The sequence below is a fragment of the Emys orbicularis genome, chromosome 1 (genome assembly GCF_028017835.1).
Source record: "Emys orbicularis isolate rEmyOrb1 chromosome 1, rEmyOrb1.hap1, whole genome shotgun sequence".
Lineage (NCBI taxonomy): Eukaryota > Metazoa > Chordata > Testudines > Emydidae > Emys > Emys orbicularis.
This window is the reverse complement of record NC_088683.1, coordinates 27,792,022-27,818,829: the sequence shown is the minus strand read 5'-3', so window position 1 is coordinate 27,818,829 and position 26,808 is coordinate 27,792,022. Positions and strand designations below refer to the sequence as shown.

The following is a 26,808-nucleotide window of genomic DNA, read 5'->3' as shown; positions in this document are numbered from 1 at the left end:
GCAAGTCTATGTCTAAGAAACTGAATACAGATAAAAACCTCACCAGTTCCAGTAAGCTTCCTTTTACAGACTAGTCTCCTACTAGTCTGGGTCCAGCAATCACTCACACCCCCTGTAGTTACAGTCCTTTGTTCCAGTTCCTTTCAGGTATCCTTGGGGGTGGAGAGGCTCTCTCTTTAGCCAGCTGAAGACAAAATGGAGGGGTCTCCCACGGGCTTAAATAGACTTTCTCTTGTGGGTGGAGACTCTCTCCTATGCAAAGTCCAGCTCCAAGATGGAGTTCTGGAGTCATCTGGGCAAGTCACATATCCATGCATGACTCACTGTTTTTACAGGCAGAAGCCATTGCCCACATGGTATCTTGAATGTCTCCAGGAAGACTTCTTATGTGGATTGGAGCATTCCAAGATGCATTGTTCCTTAAATGCTTCTTGATTGGGCACTTAACTTTGTGAATTCCTTTCTCCAGGAATCAGAGTAGCAGCTGTGTTAGTCTGTATCCGCAAAAAGAACAGGAGTACTTGTGGCACCTTAGAGACTAACAAATTTATTTGAGCATAAGCTTTCGTGGGCTACAGCCCACTTCATCGGATGCATAGAATGGAACATATAGTGAGGAGATATATATACACATACAGAGAACATGAAAAGGTGCAAGTTGTCCTACCAACTCTAAGAGGCTAATTAATTAAGAGAAAAAACTTTTGTAGTGATAATCAAGATAGCCCATTACAGACAGTTTGACAAGAGTTTCACCAGTACAAAAGTTTGAGAACCACTGGGCTAGATTGACCATTGGTCTGACCCAGTATGGCCATTCTTATGTTGCTATTATACAGGTTGACTTGCATGGTACGTGCAGTACTGGACACAGATATCTAGCTGCATGTTAATATGATGAATAAACAACCCCTTTGTCAGCTCTTTCACCTAAGAGATGTTTCTCCATGGAAAATAAAAACTGCAGACATAGATGTCAACTGTCTATTTATGGCCTTCAAATAATGGCCTCTGTATATGTAATGTACACGGAGTATAGCTCCACCTACAGCAGAGGTTGGCTAAGATAATACTGAGCCTCATGAACTAGGCAGCTGCCAGCGTATACTAGTGTCCCTAGTCATGTTTGAGCCATACACTGCCTGGGTGCTGCCATCCCTTAGGCTGTATCATGCAGGGCTGAATTAATGCAGGGACGTTAGGGGCTGCAGCCCAGGGCCTCAGGCTGGGGGAGGGGGGGCACGGAGGCTGGATGCAGCCCACTGCTTCTTTTTATCCAGCCCATGGCAAGTCTCCGCGCCGTGGGCCGGACACCGGTTCCGGTGCCTTGGCGCCCCTCCGGAGCTGGAGCCGCGAGCGCTGGCTTGCCGATGTGCTTCTGCGGCCCCTAGGCGAGGGGCCTTCAAGGAATCTCTGCACGCTGCCCCTGCCATTGGCTCCGCAGCTCCCACTGGCCGGGTACCACAGCCAATGGGAGCTGCGGGGGCGGCACCTGCGAGCATGGGCAGCATGCACGTCACAGAGTGGCCTGGCCCCTCTGCCTAGAGGCCGGACATGCCGGCCACCTCAGGGAGCAAAGCAGCGCGGAGCCAGGGCAGGCAGGGATCTTGCCTTAGCCCTGCTGCCCAGGAGCCACCGGAGTTAAGCGCCTTCCAGCTGGCACCTGCACCCCAACCCAGAGCCCCCTCCTGCACCCAAACTCCCTCCCAGACCCCACACCTGCACCCCAACCCCCTGTCTCATCCTTGGCCCCACCCCAGAGCCCACCCCCCACTGGAGCTGCATCCCCTCCCATAACCCAACCCTCTGCCCCAGCCCTGAGTCTGCTCTCCCACTCCAAACCCCCAGGGGCTCCATAAAATCTACTAAAATCCCTGGGCCCACAGGAGAGTTAATCCGGCCCTGGTATCATGAGGGGACTTTCGAGTCCACTGCACCTCTTCCCCGGGGCCTGCATGTCTGTCACCCCCCAGCAGCAACGGGCTTTGCCGAGCTTCGTGATTTGCTGCTGGACTGGACCCCATTCCGGGCCCCGGGCCTGGAGCCCAGGCAGGCTGCTTTCATCCTCACCAAGGGCACTTCCTTGGGCCCACATTGGGGGGGCCAGACTGTGGCTGCGCCTCCTCCCACTCAGCTTCCCACGGGCCCCTCGATGGGCCCCTTGTCCCAGGGGCTCCTGGTTCCTGGGGCAGGCGGTGGGTGCTCCGGGCGATGTCAGAGCAGCCCTCACACATCACAAAGCCTTCCCCCATCCCACTGACCGCTGGTCCAGCGGCGGCGCTGCCGCACTCCTCACGGCCAGCGGCGGGCTGGATGCCTTGGTCTTTACCAAGATGGCCGCGGCGCAGGGAGGCGGCGGTAGCGGGTCCTGCGAGCTCCCTGAGCTCGGCGGGGGGGTCGGGTAGGTGATGGCTCCCGGGAGGGGGAGCCGGGCCGCCGGCGCCGCGCAGGCGCCACCATGGTAAGGAGCAGGGCGCTGTGGAGCTGCTGCCTGGAGCTCCTGGCGCTGCCTTTAGCGGCTGGTGGTTTGTCAGGTAGGAGGCAGCAGCAGCCGCGTAACGGCTCCTGCTGGGGAGTCGCGGCGCAGCCGGGGGAGAGGAGCCGCCGCCGAGCCATGGAGGAGGACGACGAGGAGAGCGCCCAGGCGCAGCCCGAGCGGTGAGGAGAGCCCTGCCCGGGGTCTCACTGCGCTGCGGGCCCCAGCTCAAATGGGCTCAGCTTCTGGGAGAGGGGGTGTGGGACCGACATTGGGGTGGGGAGGGATTGGTGCCCCCCCAGCTCCTTTAGCCCCCGGCTCTAGGGCTGGCTTCTGTCACGGAAGTACCCCGGGCAAAGCCTGCGCGTTGGAAAGGCAGCGAAGTGCATTAGACGGCCCGCCTCCCCCCAGCTTTCTGCCTCCCCCGCTAGCTGCAGTGTTTCAGTTCAGGCGCTTGCTCAAGGGGTGTGAGGTTTTTAAAAACTAACCACTTAGCACTGACTGTCCGAGCTTGTCTCTCCCACCAGCAGAAGTTAGTCCAATGAGAGAGATTACCTCACCCACCTTCTCTAACTTTCCTGAACCACCTTTATCGTGTGCCCTGCATAGACAGCATCTTGGCAACTGCAAATCATCTTGGTCGCTCTCTCTTGCTAACCCGAAAGTTAAAAAATCAGGGTTAGGGGGCTCGAGGGAAGAAGGCAGAAGAGCCAGCGTATGGTTTTTTTAGAGTTGTGTTGTTGGTTTTTGTTTTTGTTTTTTTTGGTTGGTTTAATAAAACCTGTTCAAAATAATTTATTCATTCTTGCTGCTTGTGTGGGCGAACCTTGTACCACTGGAGTAAATGACGATGGGTGATCGATAGGATTTGCCACTGGCAGCTGTGTCAATGAGTAAATGAGTTGTTTCCTGCTGATGTCCCCCCCCCCCAAAAAGTGAAAGTTAGAGATGTTTAAGACCTACTGACAGGTTTCAGAGTAGCAGCCGTGTTAGTCTGTATCCGCAAAAATAACAGGAGTACTTGTGGCACCTTAGAGACTAACAAATTTATTAGAGCATAATAAATTAGCTTATGCTCTAATAAATTTGTTAGTCTCTAAGGTGCCACAAGTACTCCTGTTATTTTTGAAGACCTACTGAGTCACTTAAATCCATCTCCTTGCCAGCGCATGGTTTACTACAATGTGTTTTCAAGTGCTTTGTCCATTCTAGTTTTATATCTGATTTTGCTGTTAATTCTGTTTAGCACATAAAGCCAGCTCCTTAAGAGAAACGGAAATGGATTGCATCTAAAAAAGATGCTGCAGGTTGTCTGTGTTAGTGAAAAATCTTGATTAGACCACCTATTAGTATACCATTTTTTTAAAATTGGGACCAAGAGTCTTATCTATGGCTAGTGAATGAAATCCTGGAAGAGCAGGTCCTGTTTTCTCAGTTGCTATAGTTTTATTCTCCTTTTTCATTGACATGGTAATATGCTGCAGCCTCATTCAGAAAAACATGTTATATAATCTCCTACAAACATTTGTATGCCTCACAGCATTGTCATCTCGTTCAACATTTTCCCTATTAAAAAGAAGCACTGTAAACAGATATTAGTGACAGAAACATTTTTTCTTACTTTTGTAGAATTCAGATGTGAAGTAGAAAAATATAGTCTGTTTAACCAAATAATCTGGATGATCAGTAACTATCTAAAGTACAGATTTAAACAAAGTATTTTTCAAATGTGATTAACTATATGCCACTAAACTCTTTTAAAACAATATCAGGAAATAAGTTTTCATGTGATGAAAACTTAAAATCCATGAAATATGATTCTAATACATTACTTGTACTCTGCCCATCAGCAAACAGAAAATCTATTTTTTTGTAAATGGACTAGCAGACACAGTAGTACAGCCAAGAAAGTGCTCTCTGTTTGTATGTTTTATTTTGTTCTAAACAAGACTGACTACGGTGCTACCAAAAATTTCATGTTGGGATAAGGAAATGACTGGCCTTTAGCGTCTTTTCCCTAATAGACTTCTGAGTGCTGTCTTAACTTTTTTGTCTAATAGATCATAAATTAAGGGTAAAGTTTGGGGATTGATTTATTGAACAGATGAGATGCTCAGTAAAAAGTCTTGTATCAGAAATGAGCCACAACTGAAATACCTGATATGCATATGTACTGAAATTGTCTGAAATCCAGACACTTGATATTAATCTTAGTGCCTGAAGGTGTAAAAGCCTAATTTGACTCTCCCTAGAATATAATCTCTACATTCAGAACCACTGCCAGAGTATGAAAAAGTGGAAGGGAAGGTCAGAGACATAAGAATGTAAGGAGGTGGGATGGAGTAGAACTGCAGAAAGGGAAATAATGGTTAAATGTGCTATGGGCTTTGTCTATGGATTTCAACCTACCTTAAATAAAGCAAAAGGCATGTACTGCAGATGAATAAGCAACAGCCTTCACAAAACTTTTGATATCCTAATACAACTGTTGGATATTGGTAGCTAGCTAGACTTTCGGGAATTGCCTAGAGAGAAATCTAGTGCTCTAGCACTTCTCCATGCATAGTAAGCTAAGTGACTGAGCCAGCACCACTAATTTTCTTCTCCCTCCATCCCGGAATCACTTTTAGATTCTTTCCCTTTCTGCAACTGGTTATTTTGGCTGGGATTAATAAGCACTAGGTGCTGCAAAAACAATTAATACCTTCATGCATAACACCTGCTGTAACAGTGTTTTCTGTTTTGTTTTGGTCTTCTATAAAATCATTCTTGGTCTTGTGTTTTCATTATTTTGTTTTTATTAACAAATGTTAGTGAGAAACCCTGTAATATGGTTAGAGTACCACTGAATTATAGCAGGGTCCCAGTTCTAATCCCCACAGCTCACAGTATGACCTTGGTAAATCACTTGGCCATCTTGGCTCAGATCCACAAAGCTGTTTAGACTCCCAACTTCCATTAGGAAATAGCTTTGTGGGTCTGGGTGCGTGTGCCTAAGTGTAGTTGCAGGCATTGGGGGGAAAATTTCACTAAAAAACATGCTGCATTTGATCTGAATTTTGTTGGAGAAATAAATTACAGGAATAACAAGCGAATATTATTTACTGCTTATTTGTGCTACAAGAGCACATAAAATATGCTAGGTGCTCTACAAATATATAGGAAGCCATAGTCTTGGCCATGAATAGCATATAATAATAATAATAATAATAATAATAAAGGACAAAGCTACACAATATAAATGGACCGACACTACAGAGGATACAGAAAGATTTGGATAAATCAAAAAAAGAATAAGGTGAAGGGGCTATCCAGATAGATACAGTATTATGACAACATGTGCCATCATTTCCCTGCCTAGAGAATAGGCTGATAGGGTACAGTACATTTAAGAAGTCACATAGTCTACTGTATTAAAGAATAATAGTAAGATGTTGGTGTGTATGAAAAGATTTGTGTTATTAGGGGTAAATTATTATAGCTGGAGCTGGTAGCACCATCTATACTTAAAGTTGCCTTATGCTTCCCTGTTTTCAGTTGCTTATGTCCCATGCTGGGGGTGTGTGTATGTGATTCAGCCTAAATGCTTCCGCCATTTCCAAGAATGAGGTTAGGGAAAAATACATTGTTTGACCATGTGAAATAAAGAATTGGTTTCACTGTCGTTCACCATGGTGTTAGCGATGTGCCTTTGTTGTCCCTGTGGAAAAAGTGCTACTTTAACATTACAGTCAGCAGCAATTATTCCTCAGATCAGTGATGTTACCCAACCATACTGAGGGTCCCACTGGAGTGTATGAAGAACGGTCCTGATTTGGAGTGATGGACACATTGAAAATGGCAGATTTGGTTAGGAAGGGGCAATGGACTGTGGTGTTCCCAGTTCCTATTGGTATCTTTTTGGGAGCAGAGTTATAGTTGTGCTGCGTGTGAAATGTCATTTCACGTCTACGTTTCTTGTTTTTTTATCATTGTGATTTGTTTTAACTGTGATGCTGCTGTAAGGGAGAAGTGGGGGAGCCGTATCTGCATTTATTGGCTTTTCACTGAGTTTCAGAAATTAAACTCTCATGTTCAGGAAGAGCATGAAGAGTACAGAGCACTGTTGAGCATCTGCTAGCGTAACTCTCATGAAAAATTCGTATGTGATTTTTTGAATGGTTATATTGGAGAAGAGAGCATAGTGAAACTAAAATGATAAAAGAAATAGATGGATTTCTTCTGGGGAGAAAGGCAAAATTAGTTGTACTTGGATGCAAATGTGATTGAGGTTAGATGGTAGAAGTATGTAAAGTAGCTAATGGTTTTTATAAAATTAACTATGACCTATTTGAGTTAGTTGGACAAACCAGAGTTAGGGGACAGGTTTAAATTAAGAGAGAACATGTCAGAAGAATTTAAGGAGGTATATTACAGAGAGAAGTGAAGAGATGGGATTGGACTTCAAACTGAAGTGGTGGAGTCATCTAGATCTAAATATTAACGTATATAAGCAACAATTGAATGACAACATACTCCTTCAATTTATTAAACGTATTAGCTATTCCCAGGCATAAAACTAACTGCTCTTACAAACTGATAGGTGAAGAGCTTTTTCTTCCTCAGATTATCTATGGGCAAGGTTTGCATGCTAGTGTGTTTGTCCTCTTCTGGCACAAAAATGATTTTTTAAGGCATAAAAATATAAATTAGAGATGGCAGTTGCAGAGTTGGATGTAAAAGATATAAAATTAAACATAAATGAACTGCTTCCTGCTCCTATATTGCTGTATAACTGTTCCTGTAGACCTAGGCTACAGCACCTTTCCAAGACACTGTTTTATAACAATGTTTTCTGTTCACGGTGATAGGAAAAAAAGTTAGAATGTGGCAGGAAGCTGTACACTAACCTGGTTCATTTTATACTATAGATGGAGCACTTAGTGCCATTTCATCTGGGATAGAACCAATTATTTTTTAATCTCATCTAATTAACCTAAAAAGTTAATCAAGCAACCATTAATACAAACTGAGGTACCTTCAGTTAACTTAGTACTGTCACAGCACCATGTAAATTCACAACTTTTTGTATTTATTTAGATTTGTAATTAGATAAAGCCTAATTAAGGAAAAGCTCTGGGAACCCTAACATCACATTATATATAATAATCATTAAAATATTAAAATTAAAATAAAACCATGTGAGTTGGGTAATCAAATAGTACAAGTAGGCATTTAATGTATGTTTATGCACCATTAAAGTTTGACAGTTAAAAGTACCAAAATCTGCAGTCTTGGAAAGATTTATGTTTGTACTTAACTATATTCACATGAGTAATTCTGTTGACTTCAGTGGGACTGCTCATATGCATAAATCTCTGTAGGCCTGGGGCCAGAGTCAGGAAATTTAAAAATTCAGGGCCAGATCCTACCATTTGGTCTGTATGGACCGACTTTTATGCTCATATAGAGCACTATTGATTTTATTGGGACTCCATGCAGGTACAGGGGTTCATGTATGCGGATCCAGTTGCAGGTCGATTCCAACAGCAATGATCGCTTAGCTGGTCTGTGTTGCTCATGTGTACTGTTTTCTGTTTGTATTTTTCTGGTTAAATGTAAATCATTATTTACATTGTAAAACATATTAATCTACATATTTAGGGCTGAACTTTGGCCTGGCTGCATCAGGGTGTAAAGGACTGTACTCTCTTGTGCAAGCTACACAGTGAGCATAAGGAAGCAGACTCAGGGAAGGGAACTCAGAACTGCTGCACCCCCTCCTCTATGCGCTGGTGGGCAAGAGGGAGCAGGGAATTGGTATAGCCTTGGCTCCGCAGCTCTCACCCCCAGTATGTCACCCAACATAGCTGCACTGGGGGAAGTACGCTGTGTTGGATACTGCTCCTTTTTAGAGCAAGGGGGAGATCAGGAGGCAGATTGAGTCATAATCACTATTCTGTCTTTTACAATGAGTAGATCATAGTAACAACCGAGGTCTTAGGCAGAAAAATAAAAATAGAAAATACTCCATATGTGTAACGAGTTAATGTTACTATAAGAACCTTAACTCTGAATTTCCTGACTTTTTGTGACTTTTAAATGTTACTTTAGCATTCATTAATATTTTGTTTTTTATTAAAAACTAAATGGCCAGTGCTTAATAGTGTTAGCATTTAAATGGTCCCAATTAGACTTTAAAATTAACATACTTTAAGTTCCTAGTACAGTAACTTAATGTTCCCTGTATATAATAACAAAGTAAAAGAGAAAATAGCTTCTGGCCAATATGTGTTCTGGTGCACATTTATTTTGACAATAAACATCAGGAATTCACTTCATATTAATGAAACAGATGTAGATGTAAACAATTTGTAACCTCTTCCTTTGCATGCCTTAAAGATGTATATTCAATACTTATAAAATTTCCTGAAATCAGTTCAGTTACTCCTGTTTTACAGTGTTCATAGTGGAACAACAATTATTTTAAAGTCAAAACACTTATAGGTACTGTGTTTCCTGTCCACACTAGTAGGAAACCAGCATGATATAAAATTTATGCTGCTAAATATGGCAGAAAATAGTGTGGTAGTTTCTTCAGACATTGTGATACGAACATAAGGGCACCGAACACATTTTCTCACTAGTCACCAAAATATGAAATAACTTGAGTAAATCATTTTGTAATGTTTTTTCTCCCCTTCTGTGCAGTTTTAAAATGGAACAGTCCAACACACTAAAAGAATCCTTTGAAGACCGGTTAGTTCCACAGCTTGAGGCAAAATCATAAGGCTAGGAGTGTTCAGCCAATCTGCTGTTCTGATTGGTTTGAACAGCCTCAAGTGCTTTATAATGAAAGTTTAACTGCATTCATAATCATCTAATCTCAAACTGTCCATTAGTTGCCCTAAGCAATTTCAGTGCTAAAGAACAATGAAAGAAAAGAACACTGTGAGTAAAATCTAGCTGGCAGTGACTATCGATAAGATTGCAGGGGGCATTTCTTTCCACGCCCCCTAATGTTTGGGGGGGAGGGATAGCTCAGTGGTTTGAGCATTGGCCTGCTAAACCCAGGGTTGTGAGTTCAATCCTTGAGGGGGCCACTTAGGGATCTGGGGCAAAAATCAGTACTTGGTCCTGCTAGTGAAGGCAGGGGGCTGGACTCAATGACCTTTCAAGGTCCCTTCCAGTTCTAGGAGATGGGATATCTCCATTAATTATTATTATTATTAATTATTTTGTTTGCAAATAAATTCCTTTTCAGCTGACTGCCCCCAGACCCCCATCTCCCCATCCAACTCCCCTCTCATTCCTGACACCCCCTGGGAGCCCTGCCCCATCCAACCACCCCTTCTCCCTGTCCCCTGACACCCCTGCCGCCCCATCCAACCCCCCTTCCTTCCTGATTGCCCCCATTCAACCCCCTGTTTCCCCCCCCCGACCACCATCCACACCCCCGCCCCCTGACCACCACCCCGAACTCCCCTGCCCTCTATCCAACCCCCCCTGCTCCCTGCTCCCTTACCGTGCTGCCTGGAGCACCGGTGGCTGGTGGTGCTACACCCGTGCCGCCCGGCTGGAGCCGGACCACACTGCCGCCGCCACCACACAGCTCAGAGCACCGGGTCAAGCCGGTCTCTGCAGCTGCGCTGCTCCAGGAGCTCACAGCCTTGCTGCCCAGAGCATTGCGCCGGCGGTGGAGCGAGCAAGCTGAGGCTGCAGGGGAGGGAGGACAGCAGGGGAGGGGCCTCGGGCTAGCCTCCTGGGCTAGGAGCTCGGGGGCCAGGCAGGCCAGTCCCGCGGTCTGTAGTTTGCCCACCCTTGGGTGAGGGATACCATCCCTGCCCAATAGCCATTTATGGACCTATCCTCCATGAATTTATCTAGTCCTTTTTTGAACCCTGTTATAGTCAAAAGTTTAAATTGGATTGGTGCATAAGATCCAGAGAACGGGAGCCCTGCTCTGAAATTAAATCTTATGGGGCCCAACAAATTAAGGCTCCACTCCTTCAGATGTTAGCATGTCCATAAGAAGTGTGTGTGTGGTGGTGAGTTATACCTGTATGCAGTATGGTAGTGGATGGTAGATGGGATGGGAGGAGGTTTTTATCTACATGGAAGAATGCGAGCATTAGTTAGAGAGATTCCATGTTCTGTTGCCTGTATTCTCCTGACTGAAGTTAAAAAAAACCACTTTCATGCTTGAAACTTTGTAATGTTTAAAATTGCATTTTCAAGGAGAAATACTGATGACAACGTGTATTTGTAATTTTTCACTTCTATATTTCTAAGGTCCACTTGAAAAAGGTGTGAGGTAAAATCCATTTTAACATTTCACTGAACACTTCACTGTTGCTTTCCTAAAAGTTAATGGTTAATGCCAATATGAAACTACACCATATGTATTTTCAGCTGTTTATCAGCTTTTACCTTGGCTTGCAGAATTGATCCAACACCTACTAGCTCAAGGACTAAGCCTAAATGTGAGGCCAAAATACACAGGCTGAGCCACAACCCCTCTTGCCTGGTATGTCCCTTCCACCCACCGTACTGCTTTGGCCTGAAAACCTTGGTATATTGCTGGACGAACTGAGTCCCAAATGAATGCTGGGCCACCACAACATATTTATCAATTAATATTGCCCCTGTCTTCCCTCTGAGGGTATGTCTACACTGGAATAAAAGACCAATAGCATGTCCGCAGTTGGCCAGGGGTCAGCTGAATCGGGTTTGCAGGGTTTGGGCTACAGGGCTAAATATTGCTGTATAGACGTTCAGGCTTGGGCTGAGGCCCAGGCTCTGGGACCTCCCTCCTCGCAGGGTCCCAGAGCTTGGGCTGGAGCCTAAGCCCAAATGTCCTACACAGCAATTTTTCAGCCCTGCAGCCTGAACCTGAGTCAGCTGACCTGGGCCAGCTGTGGGTGTTTAATTGCTGTGTAGACATACCCCTAGAATCCTCTTCTGGCATAGTGTGAGTAGGGCTCCTCCACACACAGATTTCTCTGCTGGGTTGGTTGGGGACTGACCTCTCTCCAGTATCCCCTGCTCTAGGGATGAGGTTGGCAATTGCTCCAGGGCATTCCTCATCTTAAGATGTCCTGGAGGCCAGGGCTCCCCTGTATAACAGCAGTGGCAGCTTCCTACTCTGTACACCCCCTGCAGTGTCAGAACTGGAGTTCTCTCTATAGACTCAGGAAGACATCACTACATTGATTACACTTGGTTTACAATGAATGTTTTCTTTGCAATCATAAAGGCTAGGAACTTAATTTTTTAAAACAGAATCTTTACTTCTGCAGAAGCTATTGGCACTTGCCTGAGAGATTTCTGCTCACCTATGTGAGTGGATTTTTCAAACCCTGCTTCTAACATATTTCTTTCCTAAAGAAAGCTTTTCATCAGACCTTAGGAAGGATTTAATTATAGGTCACTTTTCCACAAACTGATGATTAATTTTTTTATGCTTAAATGCATCTGGCTATTAAAATATTTCTTAATTTAAAAAAGTCCTCCTGCTCTGTTTTAAATGTTCATAGCAGTCAAACAGTATTTGCATCCCATTTGTGCATTTGAAATATATCACGTTTGCCTACTGGAATGTGGTTTTGGGTGTGAGTAAAGCATCCAGGATTTGATTAATGTTTAGCATATATAAGGGCGGATTCTTCCCTTTTGTTTACAAGGGTCGAGTGTACAAGGTTACCTGTGCAAGTCTACAATTGCAGGATGTCTACACGGGATTTTTTTTTTAAAGTCTGTTTATTGCTACCCCACACACAGATAGGATTTAACAGAAGGCTGGTTGATTGCAATGTCTTGCTCACTTATACATATTGACAGACAATCCAGTGGCTTAAAGTAATAATAGGGGGTTGTTTGGTGCTAGAAAAATAATATTGCCTCTGAGGTGAGCTCAAGAGGGTGGGAGGAAGTGTTGACTCATCCCTGATTGAGTACTTTGTAATATTCGAGATATAGATACCAAATCTCAGATTTAGAAGCTTTCTTGTTTAGAATACCAAGAACCTCTGTAGACAACCTGCCAGGTTTTACTTTAAGCCAAAAGTTGAAGCATGCTGGATTTTCTCAAAATGTTCCTCTTCACCTTAAGAAAATAATTAGCTTTAGTTTGCTGTACCCTAAGCAGAATCAAAACTGATGTACAGAGCAAAATTGCTGCATTTCAGACACACTGGGTTATACCCACCACATATTTCCAAGAGAAACATAAATTAAGAGGCAAGAGAGAGACTTTCAAGGAATATACAGTTCAGAGAATACTTGACTAGATTAACTGTTTCTAAATTTGTAATTTTCTTTATGCATGTAAAAAGGTTAAGTATTCAATCAGTTCTGGCTGATGAGGTCTGTGCTCCCCTCAAATGCTTATGGAATGCTAATGAAAGCCATGTACGTGCATCAAGTGGAAAACATTGGCAGATGGATACCTGCAGTGCCTTAAATGCCTTGGCACCCATTTTGTTGTCAGTACAACCATTCCCTCTTCCCTTACACTGATAATTTGGTTCAGTATCAAAATTTCAGAGCAGGATCAAATGTGCATTTAAGCAAAAATTGAACTCACCCGTTTGAGAGATGAATGTAATAGATAAATTAAAACTTTTAAAAATGCCTCAGACACTTTTGGAGCTCTTTTAATGTAAAATTACTTCATAGATTCCAAAGCCAGATGGGACCCTTGTGATAATCTAGTCTTTCCTACTATATAACAGACCATAGGACTTCCCTGAATTAACTCCTGTTTGAATTAGAGCGAATTATTTAAAAAAAAAAAATCCAGTCTTGACTTAAAAATTTCCAGTGATGGAGGATCCACTACAACCCTTAGTAAATTGTTCTAATGGTTAATTATCGTCACCTTTAAAAATTTGCTCCTTATTTCTAGTCTGAATTTGTCTAGCTTCAACTTCCACGCATGGCATCTTGTTATACCTTTGTTTGCTAGATTGAAGAGCCCTGTTATCAAATTTCTGTTCCCCTTGTAGGTACTTACAGACTGTGATCAAGTCATCCCTTAGCTTGTAGTAACAATGGTAATATGTCAACTTTACAGTAGCTTATACTGTGGACCACAGTCGTCATATATTTGAATAAGAAAATTGAAATGGGTGGACTATTGAAATGGTAACTGATTAATTTACTGAAATTAAGTACCTAAATTACTAGAATTTGATACATTACCTTTGCATATCATCTTTTAGCAATTTTTCAGATGTGGTTTTATGCTGTTTGTTTGCATGCTTTAATTAAAAAATATGTAATTAAAACTTCTGACTTGGCATGTAGTCCTCTGTGAAGAATTAAAAAAAAAATGGTTATCCCTGAGTGCAAACAACAGCATGTAGGTATACTGCATAGTTCAGTACCTGGAAAGACATACTGTGTAATGCATATATCTGCACACAACCCTTAATCCTCCTTTGTGCTCCCTTCATTCTTCTATATATCACAGTCCTGCATACTTTCTAGAGTGGCATGCACAGTTTCAGAATGCACACAGTTTGAATTAAATGTTATATAATGATGTAATATATAAATGCATTTACTGGAATATGTGATTGTTAATTAGCAAGTGTACAAACTGGGTGATCTCTCTAAAACCACAAGAAAATTAATGCAAAGAAACTTAATTTAATCCAACATTATGGTTGAGATTTTACACAGTTAAAGGCCAGTGGCAGTAACCCTGCCCTGCTGTGGATGTATGGAGATATTTCTGTTACCATATGGTGTTGTCTTTAATGCCTTAATAGTCTATGTCTGTGCAATATGGCAGAGTAATGATTGATGCAGGAACCATCTGTGTATCTCCAACCCTCATCAGCTATGTCATCTATGTCATGTCACAGGTAAGCAATCTCGCTAATTTGCAAATGGCTGTTCCTATAGCAGGAAAAGAGGGATCTACCTCTAAAGTCAGAGCTCCACCAATACATAATTTTTTGATGGGTTGTAGTAACATTAAACTGATTTTGTCTGTGTATAAAATCTCAGCTGTAATGGTACACTAACAAAGATTTTGTATTTAATTGTACAAGGGCAGAGTGAATTCTAGCCACTCGGGTACTTGTAGATTATTTTGTCAAAGGAACAACACGTCTCTTAACTAATTTGACTAAAACCGTGCTAAGTACAATGGAGAAATTTTTCTTTTAAATTGCTTGTAAGTGAGTCGCCTTATTTAAAACCATCCTTTTGAAACTGATCCTTGAGCACACAAAGTTTGGAAATCACTCAGTTAATGTACAAGTACATCTCTAATGGATACCTGAGGTCAAGCTTGATTATTGGGTGAAAAGTTTATGTAGTCCAGAATGTGTGGAGGGCTTGTTCCATATCACTGAACAGCCCAATTCCCAGCCTGTGTGTAGGAATGGTTCTCGACTGTGATAAAAGGGATAGTAGCTCTGGAACTATAAAGGGAAGTTTGCATGCTAGATACTGGTACTTCTATTGTTACTTCTAGTCAGTACCATCAGTCTTAATTCATGAATGCTAAAATTCCCCCCACATTGTTTTGAAGTATCTAATCAAGACATTACCCTATAAGAATGTTTCCAGACATATTGGAGACCAATACAAATGCTGTTTCCATCCGGCCATTTAATTTTTTCTTGTTTGCATATCTATTTAAACAGTGTTCCACTGATTCTAAACAATGTACAATGCTACTTGTCTGCCTCTGGTCATTTATTGTTTTTAATCATGTAAAGGTCTGAAATCTGTGGTACTTTTCTGTTTTAAATAACTGGACACCAAACCAACATTTGTCTTAACATTGGTAGAGGATTGAAAATTTAATTCAAAATAAGTGTATTCCAGAGTTTCTTAAACTAAAGCTGTTAAGTCACTCACTTATCACTTTGCGAGGGTTTTTTCCCCCACCTTGGAATCCTGTTGAGTTTGGATTGTTTTATCTAAATTCCTAAACTGTAGAGGATGCATGTTCAGCATGACAATATTGTGAATGCAGCATGGGTTAGGAGTTCTTGGCTCCCATATTCTAATTGCTTCTATGAAATGGACTTAAACTGTAGCTGTAGGTAAATTAATTTGTTTCTCGAGTTGCAAAATAAGGATATTTATTAACTTCACAGTGGTGCTGAAATTAAGGTACTGTTTGTAGAACGCTTTGAAGATATAAAATACTAAATGCTGCAAATAAAACATAAACATTGGACCTATTGTAGACTCCAAGTCCAGGAACCAGCCTACTTAATGGATACCAGACTTCTGCAGCTCATCCCTGGGATGACTAGTTTCATGGGACTTGGATTGTCCTTCAGACATTTGACTTTATTTTAATTATATCAGTTAAGCTTAACTGAATTTTCAGCTTACCTATATTGTCTAAAATACAGCTATCTTGAGGCATCAAATACCTCTAGTGGTTCATACAGCTTGTTCATATTATACAGAGATGCATTATTCGTTGATGTGTCTTTCAAACAGAAGTATCTTTATTGCTACATAATACTGCAGTTTTTATTACAGAACAAAGGTACGATGTCAGGTATAAAATATTTCATAATTCAAGAAAATCAAGGATGTGCTTGCAAGATCAAATTACATCAGGTGTTAAATGAACTTTAGGAGGAGTTTGGTATTCTTCCAAAAAGAGAAAGTAAAGAACATCCCCCTCTTTTATACTTAGTATGTCATAGGGCTGGGTTCTAAAGTGATGCATACCAGGAAGGAAGATTCTGCCTGAACTAGGCTACTTGCTAAGACATGTTTTTTAAGCTTTCTGTGTAATAGTAACTGTTTTAAAAAGTAAAGTTGTATGGAAAAATAAGTTAAATTGCAAAATGGAAAGGGCAGCTTTATTTTTGTGGTGATGTGGAAAGCTTTCAATTTTATGAATGTTAGTGTTAGTGAAAGAAAAGATTTATTAATTTAAAAAATATATTTTAGCTCTTCATCAAAAGACATGGATGAGAAGGCAGATGAAGAGCAACCTTTGACTGCATGTAACCAGTACCCTAAGGAGGCAGTAAGGAAACGACAAAATTCAAGTCGAGGTTCCAGAGGCAGTGACTCCTCCAGGACGTCCAGAAAAAGCTTCAGATTGGATTACCGATTAGAGGAAGATGTAACTAAATCAAAGAGAGATAAAGATGGAAAGTTTGTCAACCCTTGGCCAACATGGAAATCTCCATCCTTGCCTAATATTTTGAAATGGGCCCTTGTGGAAAAAAATAACAGCAACATCCCATCTTCAAAACAGGTAACTATTTGCATGTTTACTATTCCAAGATGTAGGCCCTAATCCTGTGGGGGCACTGAGAGCTCTCAATTCCTATCTTTAAAATAAGAGGATTTTCAAATTCTTAGGCCTCTTTTGGAGACTCTAGACCAGTGGTGGGCAACCTGCAGCCTGCCAGGGTAGTCCGCTGGTGGGCTGCGAGACAGTTTGTTTACATTTACCATCTGCAGGTATGCCCGCCTGCAGCTCCCAGTGGCCGCAGTTTGCTGTTCCCGTCCAATGGGAGCTGCGGGAAGCAGCGGCTAGCACGTCCCTGTGGCCCGTGCCGCTTCCTGCAGCTCCCATTGGCCGGGAATGGCAAACCGCAGCCACTGGAAACTGTGGGCGGTCGTGCCTGCAGACGGTCAATGTAAACAAACTGTCTCACGGCCTGCCAGCAGATTACCCTGATGGGCTGCATGCGGCCCATGGGCTGCATGCGGCCCATGGGCCGCAGGTTGCCCACCACTGCTCTAGACTGTTTTTGGAGACTCACCAGTTTCACTGTTTTTTTTCGTATCTTTTAATTTTTTTTATTATTCCTTTCAAAAGCCATCCATTTCTACCTTTTTAATGTGAAATCTTTAATTCTGTGTGTTAGGCCTATAAACTTGGAATAGATTAATCTATCCCGTTCAGGTTATATGTTGAGAGAAACTTCAGGAAATACCCAAACAGCATTTGTCTGAACTCACATGGTTACAGGTTATTGCATGTTTCTCTTTCAATAGATATTGGACATGTCTACAATTTGTAGGATATCTACTACATTATTCAAGCTGCAGTTATTACTTATGGGACATTTAATTACAAAAATGTTACTGTATGATTTGAATGGTGGTGAAAACTTTATATAGCTTTGGGATGGTATAAAACACCTAAATTGTAATGATGATTTCCTCTTTTTGCCAGCCACAATCCTTAGGTTAGATTCTCTCAGAGAGAGTAAGTTTTTATATTGAGGCTAATTTGAGCAAACATTTATACTAAGACACTGTCAGGTTATTGGGAAAAGACATTATTATTTATTTGTTTTGCATCAGTGCCTGTAGGTCTCAGTCAGTTTCAGGGCTTCATTGTGCTAGTACTGTATACAATCATAATGTAAAAAACCCCCGTAAAAATAAAACAAACTACAAACCCTCTCCCACAACAAAAGAAAGAAAATACAGTTCCTGCCACAAAGAGGACTGGATATTGGTCTTAAATGCCTCAGTGTGGAGATGCACTTCTGAGCCAGTATAAGTTACTAAAACTTTTCAGCATCCAGGAGACAATCAGAAGAGTTTATGCTTCACAATCTGAAGCATGTGGCAGACTTTCATTGGTTGATCTATGAATGAACTGTGAAGACAGCTAATTGACAGCTCTTCTGATGAGAAAATAAGTCTATATATCACATTTTTAGTGATAGTGGCTCAGATTTGTTTGATCTCAGAGAGATAGGGAATCTCTTTAAGGAATAGATTAAATCTGTATACAGTTGGTTTGACAGTATTTTGAGTACTATTCTCCAGGATTAATTAACCCATTTTAAATTTGCTAGTCCCACAACATCCAACGTGTACTCCTTGGGCACTTAGCCAGTATGTGTGCACCATGCTTCCTGCAAAGGATCAAACTATTTGCAGCCTCTACCACCACGACAAGCCGTTTCTTCTGGCTTGCCACATTATCTTGTGTGGAGTTCACATCCTGGCTTGCATTGACACCTGGCTGCTCGAGAAAAACCCACTCAGACCAGGCTACCAAGAAGATTTAGTCCTTCAGAGGCCTAGAAGGGCCAGGAGAAGACACTGACAGGAGGCAGCAGGCCAGTTAAAAAGGTTTGCCTGCTTCTTCTTAAGAGCTGTCTGCTGTGACACTTGGACAGAGCAGGAACTGGTCACTGCTTGCCCAGATCCTTAGGACAAGGTCAGGGCTTTGGCCTCAAGCGCTACAACTAAGCATTTGCCTTTAAAAGCACAGCCAGTCAAATTCTGAGTTTTGTTATCCTTAGTTAACTGTTTAAAGACTGATGCCAAGTTCACAGCTTAGACCGCAATGCTCTGAGTAGACGGCCACAACTTGTGGACTAAGGCAGGAAGCTCCCGCAGCACCACACATGGCCCTGCAAACAACCCCACCTATGACAAACAGATGTATTTACTTAAAGGGTGACCACCAGCCTGTGAGTCTGGTTAATGACTGACGACATGGGTCAGTGCTTTGGTGTGTTGTGTGTGCAATGGAGAGCTGTAATATTGTTTCATTTGAGCTGGAGAATAACTCTCTCTGACTTAAGGGAAGGTCAAGAAGGAATTCATACCATGCCTGGTGCAGAGCTAACTGACCCAACTCTCCAACTCTGATTTCCTAGTTTGCACTTCAGATGGTGAAGTAAGAACTAGTAGACAGTAGGAGCGTCACTAAAGTGAAGTAAAAAAAAGCCAGAAGCAGCAAAAAGATAGATGAAACATTATTTGGACTTCTCAGCCACTTCACTGCTTGCTTCACCATTGTCTGCATCACCTCTGAATTAAATTGTGTTTTCAGCACATCTTTGAATCGTTTCCTTTGTAGAGCCGCAGGCCTAATTCTCTTGCTCTCAAGAGCATGTTCTAAGGACTAGAAAGATTAAATGATTATTAAAAAGAAGGTTAATGATTTTAATTTAATAGGAAGCTATTGAAGTCACTGGAAATGGTATCTCTGTGCATCTACTTGCAGGTTTCCTAGAAATTAAAGATGTACACTAAGTACAAGCCTTGTTTTGTGATTGGTACCTTGTGGGCTTTTTGTTGTGTGTGTGCTTTGCTTTCTAACTCTTTTTTTGTTGTTTTGCTAGGAACTTGATAAAGAGCTTCCTGTGTTAAACCCATACTTCATTCCAAACCCTGAACTAGTTGGTAAGACTGGAACTGGCATGCGAGTCACATGGTTAGGACATGCCTCAGTTATGGTGGAAATGGATGGACTCGTAATTCTTACTGACCCAATCTTCAGCCAGCGGGCTTCCCCAGCACAGTTTGTGGGTCCAAAACGTTTCCGAGGACCTCCATGCACAGTAGATCAGCTCCCAAAAATAGATGCAGTGATGATCAGCCACACTCACTATGACCATTTGGACTATAATACTGTAGAGAGTTTAAACAAGCGTTTTGGCACTGAGTTGAGATGGTTTGTGCCTCTGGGTCTTTTAGAATGGATGCAGAAATGTGGCTGTGAAAATGTGATTGAACTGGACTGGTGGGAAGAGAACTGTGTCCCCGGTCATGACGCAGTTACTTTTGTCTTTACCCCGTCTCAACACTGGTGCAAGAGGACTGCAACAGATGACAACAAGATTCTTTGGGGCAGCTGGTCTGTCTTGGGGCCCTGGAATAGGTTTTTCTTTGCAGGAGATACTGGTTACTGTGTTGCTTTTGAAGAGATAGGCAAAAGATTTGGACCTTTTGATCTTGCAGCTATTCCCATTGGAGCTTATGAGCCAAGGTATGCAAATTTCAAAGGGTTTGACCAAAAGATATGTAAACTATATCAATGAAATGATATACTGATTTCAAACCACTTTTTTTCTTGTTAGTGGTTTAATACTAATATTGTATCTACAGCTTCTGAACTTTTCACTTGTCTAAAATATATTTCAGGAAATGTAGAGCAGAAGAGCGATTTGAAGGCTGTGGAAATAATAAGGGAGAGCAAAGGCATGTCTGTGCTATGGACGGCACAGCTGCAGCTATGTTGTTGTAGCAGCATAGTGCAGATGCTTCCTACATCAACAGAAGGGTTTTTTCCATCAATGGATAATCCACCTCCCTGAATGGGCGGAAGCTAGGTTGACAGAAGAATTCTTCTGTTGATCTAGTTGACAGAAGAATTCTTCTGTTGACCTAACTGAGGGTTAGGTCAGCTTAACTACAGTGCTCTGGGATGTGAATTTTTCATACCCATGAGTGATGTACCTAAGTCAATCTAAATTTTAAGTGTACACCAGAACCAAGATGTAGAAAAGAGAGGGAAAGAAGCTGAAATGTGGTGTTTTTTATCAGACATTATTCCAAAAACTATTGAAAAACACACACAGCCTGGCATTATTTTAATGTGAAAAGAAAGTAGGAATAGGAAAGGCTACTGGGATCACCCAGTCTGAAATTCCTTTTCATACATGCACACAATTTACAGTGCTACTATATTATTCTAATTACCACATTACTTTCCCCGATTTCAGTTCTCACATGATTCTGAATGCTTTATAGCATTTGAAAGATGTTTGTCTGGGCATCTATTTCCTGCTTATCACATGGTATCTAAGCTTTCAGATGGGATAAAGCATTGGTTTTTAGTAGGGTTGTCGATTAATTGCAGTTAACTCACGCGATTAACTCAAGAAAATTAACTGTGATTAAAAAAATTAATTGCGATTAATCGCGCTGTTAAATAATAGACTACCAATTGAAATGTATTAAATATTTTTGGGATGGTTTGTCTACATTTTCAAATATATTGATTTCTATTACAACACAGAATGCAAAGTGTACAGTGCTCACTGTATATTATTTTTATTACAAATATTTGCACTGTAAAAATGATAAAAGAAATAGTATTTGTCAATTCACCTCATACAAGTACTGTAGTGCAATCTCTTTATCGTGAAAGTGTAACTTACAAATGTAGATTTTTTTTCTTACATAACTGCACTCAAAAACAAAACAATGTAAAACTTTAGAGCCTACAAGTCCACTCAGTCCTACTTCTTGTTCAGCCAATTGCTAAGACAAACAAGTTTGTTTACATTTATGGGAGATACTGCTAAGTGCTTCTTATTTACAGTGTCGCATGGCACTGTTGTAGCCGGCATTGCAAGGTATTTACGTGCCAGATATGCTAAACATTCATATGCCCCTTCATGCTTCAGCCACCATTCCAGAGGACATACTTCTATGCTGATGATGCTCGTTAAAAAAATAATGTGTTAATTAAATTTGTGACTGAACTCCTTGGGGGAGAATTGTATGTCTCCTGTTCTGTTTTACCTATGATCTGCCATATATTTCATGTTATAGCAGTCTTGGATGATGACCCAACACGTGTTCGTTTTAAGAACACTTTCATAGCAGATTTGACAAAACGCAAAGAAGATACCAATGTGAGATTTCTAAGGATAGATACAGCACTCAACCCAAGGTTTAAGAATCTGAAGTGCCTTCCAAAATCTGAGAGGAACGAGGTGTGAAGAATGCTTTCAGATGTCTTAAAAGAGCAACACTCCGATGTGGAAACTACAGAACCCAAACCATCAAAAAAGAAAATCAACCTTCTCCTGGTGGTATCTGACTCAGATGATGAAAATGAACATGCATCGATCCGCTCTGCTTTGGATTGTTATCGAGCAGAATCCGTTATCAGCATGGATGCATGTCTTCTGGAATGGTGGTTGAAGCATGAAAGGACATATGAATCTTTAGTGCATCTGGCACATAAATATATTGCGATGCCGGCTACAACAGTGCCATGCGAATACCTGTTCTCACTTTTGGGTGACATTGTAAACAAGACGTGGGTAGCATTATCTCCTGCAAATTGTAGCCAAACTTGTTTGTCTGAGCGATTGGCTGAAGTTGGACTGAGTGGACTTGTAGGTTCTAAAGTTTTATATTGTTTTATTTTTGAATGCAGTTATTTTTTGTACATAATTCTACATTTGTAAGTTCAACTTTCATTATAGAGAGATTGCACTACAGTATGTGTATTAGGTGAATTGAAATATACTATTTCTTTTGTTTTTTTACAGTTCAAATATTTGTAATAAAAAATAAATATAAAGTGAGCACTGTATACTTTGTATTCTCGTTGTAATTTAAATCAATATATTTGAAAATGTAGAAAACATCCAAAAATATTTAAATAAATAGTATTCTATTATTAAGCGTGATTAATTTGTTTAATCATGCATTTAATCACGATTAATTTGTTTAATCACTTGGCAGTCCTAGTTTTTAGCTTTAGCAGTTCTCAAGATAAGTTGCTAAAATGTCAGAAATGAAGCCTGGGTAGGTTGGGGAAACAAACCAGAAATCAGAATTGTGAGATTAAAGTCCAGTATTTCTCATGAACTACCCAGTTCAGAAATAAATTCTAGCATTCTCAGTGATGTGCAAAATCTGCTTCTATTCTCCCCTTTAGAGAGACTTTGACTGTCACTGATCCCTACACTTTTTGACACTGGCCCGCAATCAATTATAGCAAATTCTAGAAGTTGAACCAATGTAATTTTAATCCTGTGCCTTATACCTTGGGACTTGACATCTCACTCAAAACACTGCACCTCCAGTAGCAAGCAAAGTGTTCATTCAATACCGACTCGGAGTGAAGAGTGCTATCTACTGAAGCATGTTTCTTTTGGTGTATCCTGTGATTCTTCATACATATTGATTATGGTAATGTTAGCATGAACTTGCTTCAGAGCAGATGGCCCATAAATCCTTAAAATGAATACATTGGGAAAACTTCCCACCTCTATAAGGAATACCAATTAAAAAACAGAACTAGTAGCCCTCCAAATTCTGTGGATGTGCATGCTGTTGTATACACCTATTGTAATTAGTTGAAGGAATGCTAGTCATTACTAGCAAATGGATTTCTACAGTCTCTGTAACTTGGTCACAGTTATAGACCTTTCTTTTTGATTAAATGAGGATATCTTAACACCTCTTGCCTATTTAAAAACCCTAATAAAGAACAGATATCTTGAATGTAACAGGTTACACTAAATATGTAAGTTATTTTGTGTTTGTTAGGTGGTTTATGAAATACCAGCATGTGAATCCTGAAGAAGCTGTAAGAATTCATATTGATGTTCAGACAAAGAAGTCTGTAGCGATTCATTGGGGAACCTTTGCTTTAGCAAATGAGGTGAGTTTGGGCTAATCATGAATACATTCAAATTTTCTAAGTACGGAAACAGTAATTAAGCTTAATCATCTCATATTATAACAAACATCTATAAATGGATTATCTATAGCTCAGAATTATAAGCTTATTTTGTCTTAATCCTTACATAACCGACTACATATTGTATGTATTTAGTTAAGACTAAATTCTACAATTTTTAATACAAAAACTAGTTCAGTTTTCTTAACATTTTATACCTTGAGCTAAAATTGTTCTCAATAAAGCTGAATTTCTTGTGACTGTCAAATACTTCAAGATAAAAGGCAGTGAAAAAATATCAGCACATTGGGAGCTTTTGTTATGCAGGCAGATTTGAAATACTTGCTCTGTTGGCAGAGGAACTGGTGCACTGAAAAAGGGGCAGGCATAATACGCTTGATCAGAAGAGATCAAAGTTGCATGTTAAAAGAGCAGGTCTTGTCATCAGATTTGTGGTACTGGGTTAGCATGAATGTGACATGAGACTGCTTATGTAGTAAATGACCACAGATAAGTCATACAGGTAATAGAATTCATGACAAATGAGGGAGAGAATAAGAGAAGAAACCCAGAAAGAGAGAGACTATAATTCTAGTCCAGCATTTGAAATTTTGCATCCGTGCCTTGAATCATCAGACACTTGGGACACAAATCTAGATCAGATGACGGGACAAAGAAGAGCTTGTGTCAGAAATCCAGAAAGAGAAATTGACACAGAAGATAAAGAATTCTGCAATTGATCTTCAGATCTGAATGCCCCAAATTGGGAAGAAAATATTTACAATAGTACATCAGCAGGTATTATAGAAATGTGCTGGATAGCAAGACTAAAACAGACAATCATGGTTTTTATTACCATTATAGATGAAATTATTAATGAGTCAGAGGGTGAAATAACTTTCTGAAATGGAGGATGGGAGTGTTCTGTTATATGGATAGTAATTTAGGTATACAAAAATCAGGGACAGCAGAAATGTGAATAAATATGTAACTGCTAAGTATCAGAGGGGTAGCTGTGTTAGTCTGTATCCACAAAAACAACAAGGAGTCTGGTGGCACCTTAAAGATTAACAGATTTATTTGGGCATAAGCTTTCGTGGGTAAAAACCCCCACTTTTCAGATGCATGTGTACTGCTAAGTTTGCTTTTATTGTTGTATCATTTGCAGACAGGCAGAAGTTAGAATATTATAGGTGTATATAACACTTTACTAAACATGTAAAATGTGATTAACTGTCTAATCCTGCATAATTAACAGTTCCTTTTATAGTTAATTTGAGGTACACTTTATTGACAATTTCATATTCTGTTCTATTGCTCAATTTTTAACTTCATAAACAAGTTTCTAATATAGGTAATATGTTGCCACTGTTTGTAAAATTGTAGTTTAGGGGAAATTGTTAAAACATCTATATGCATTTTATCTTGTAACTAGTAGCCTGGATACTGAGTTATTAAGGCGGCAACATATGTAAACACAGTATCTTTGATACAGCGTTTCACATGCAGGCTACCTTGAATAGTCTGTGCCTTTAGTATCCAACATATAAGACGTGCTTTTTTTAATTATTCTGAATACACGTTGAAAACTCCCTTAAGCCTTTTTTTTATATGCTTTGCTTTGTATTCAAGATAGCATTGCCTAGAAATGCTGTGTGCATAGTATACCTTCTTCAGATGAAGAGTTCATATTATCTAAATTTATTTTTAAAAATGTAACGCAGCAAGGAGACAGCATTGAAATGACAATTTGCTTGCTTGAACAATTAAACTGAATAACCTTTAAATGTGGGAGAAGGAAGTCTTTATTTTTTGTTGATCATGACAGGGAATGCATTTTTCTAAAATTGGGAAAGTGCCATCTACAGAATTACCAACCCCACTTCCTCCAGTACTTAACTTTTCCCCATGGTTCCCAACCCAGGAGTGAGCTGGTCCTGGTTTATTTAAGAACTCTTATCCAATAAGGTGTGAGGTAGCATGGATTTTGAGTGATAGATGCATATTTAGCTAGTATTGTAAAGATTATAGGTCATCCATTGTCTGTTACTAATTGTATAATTTCAGTGGGGTGTTTTAAATAATAATAAACCTCCAAAAAAAAAAAAAAACCTAAAACTTTCACGTTCACTTAATCTCAGAAAATGTACACCTGGTACACATTGCCCATTATATCCAAAAGGTGAACCAGTTTGTGTAGAGCAGTGGTTCTCAACCTGCGGCCCACTCAACACAGAGCTGCAGCCCACATGACATCCTCAGGCCCATAGAGGTAGTGTTGGATGCGGCCCATAATGGTAAATAGGTTGAGAACCACTGGTGTAGAGCTTGAAAGCCATATTTTATCTAATGCTGGCATTGTATCTCTTTCTCCCCTCTATCCCCAGTATTACTTGGATCCTCCAGTTAAACTGAATGAAGCCCTTGAAAGATATGGCTTGAAACCTGAGGATTTCTTTGTCTTGCACCATGGAGAATCACGAGACTTGAATATAAATGATGATGGATTTGAATAATTTAAAAAAATCTGGCAATTCTTTGAGCCTTGTTTTGATATGTACTAGGAAACAATGAAAAGATTGATAGCTTCATAACCCTATAATGAAATTTTCTAAAAATTTGTACTGGATTTTTAGACTCCAGGTTTGTTAATTTCAGAGGTAAAAATTGTATACCTGCTTGATCACACAATTGCTTAGAAACTGAATGGCATATTGAGATGATTTAAACACTAGCTAATGTACAAGGCATTAATTGTCTAGAAATACCTTGTAATTTCAACTATGTACATCAACCAAAAAATGCTTTATTTTAACTTTTTCATATATGGTTTTATGGGGTGGAGTCTTCCAACTGTTGTGAAAGCATGTTTAAAGTAAAATACTGATTTTACTGAATGCCTGAATGTTTGCATTTCATGAGAAACTAAAAATGATCTAAAGAAATGTGCCTTTTTAAAGAGAGATATTACTTAAGATTTGCATCATTTATGCATAATTACTGCTGGCCAGAATATCTGTACTCTTTCATTGTTTTAAAATTATTCTTTATCATAGATCTAAATATTTCTATTGTTTTGATTGGTTTTCCTTGTCAAATATGGTACATAAACTCATTTTGCTCCTATCTGAAGTCATGATTCAGCCTTTTATTTCTGTATTTTTTTTTTTTTTCA

At 40.4% G+C, this 26,808-nt stretch overlaps 1 protein-coding gene across 1 annotated transcript; it reads left to right on the top strand.

The window, feature by feature from the left end:
- The first annotated feature begins 2,408 nt into the window (after window positions 1-2,408).
- NAPEPLD (N-acyl phosphatidylethanolamine phospholipase D) lies at window positions 2,409-26,748 on the top strand. Its single transcript, XM_065421540.1, is given in 6 exon segments — window positions 2,409-2,433; window positions 2,436-2,658; window positions 16,391-16,703; window positions 19,549-20,195; window positions 23,501-23,615; window positions 26,021-26,748. Coding segments are annotated over 6 exon segments (1,452 nt in total). The 3' UTR covers window positions 26,150-26,748.
- Window positions 26,749-26,808: the final 60 nt, after the last annotated feature.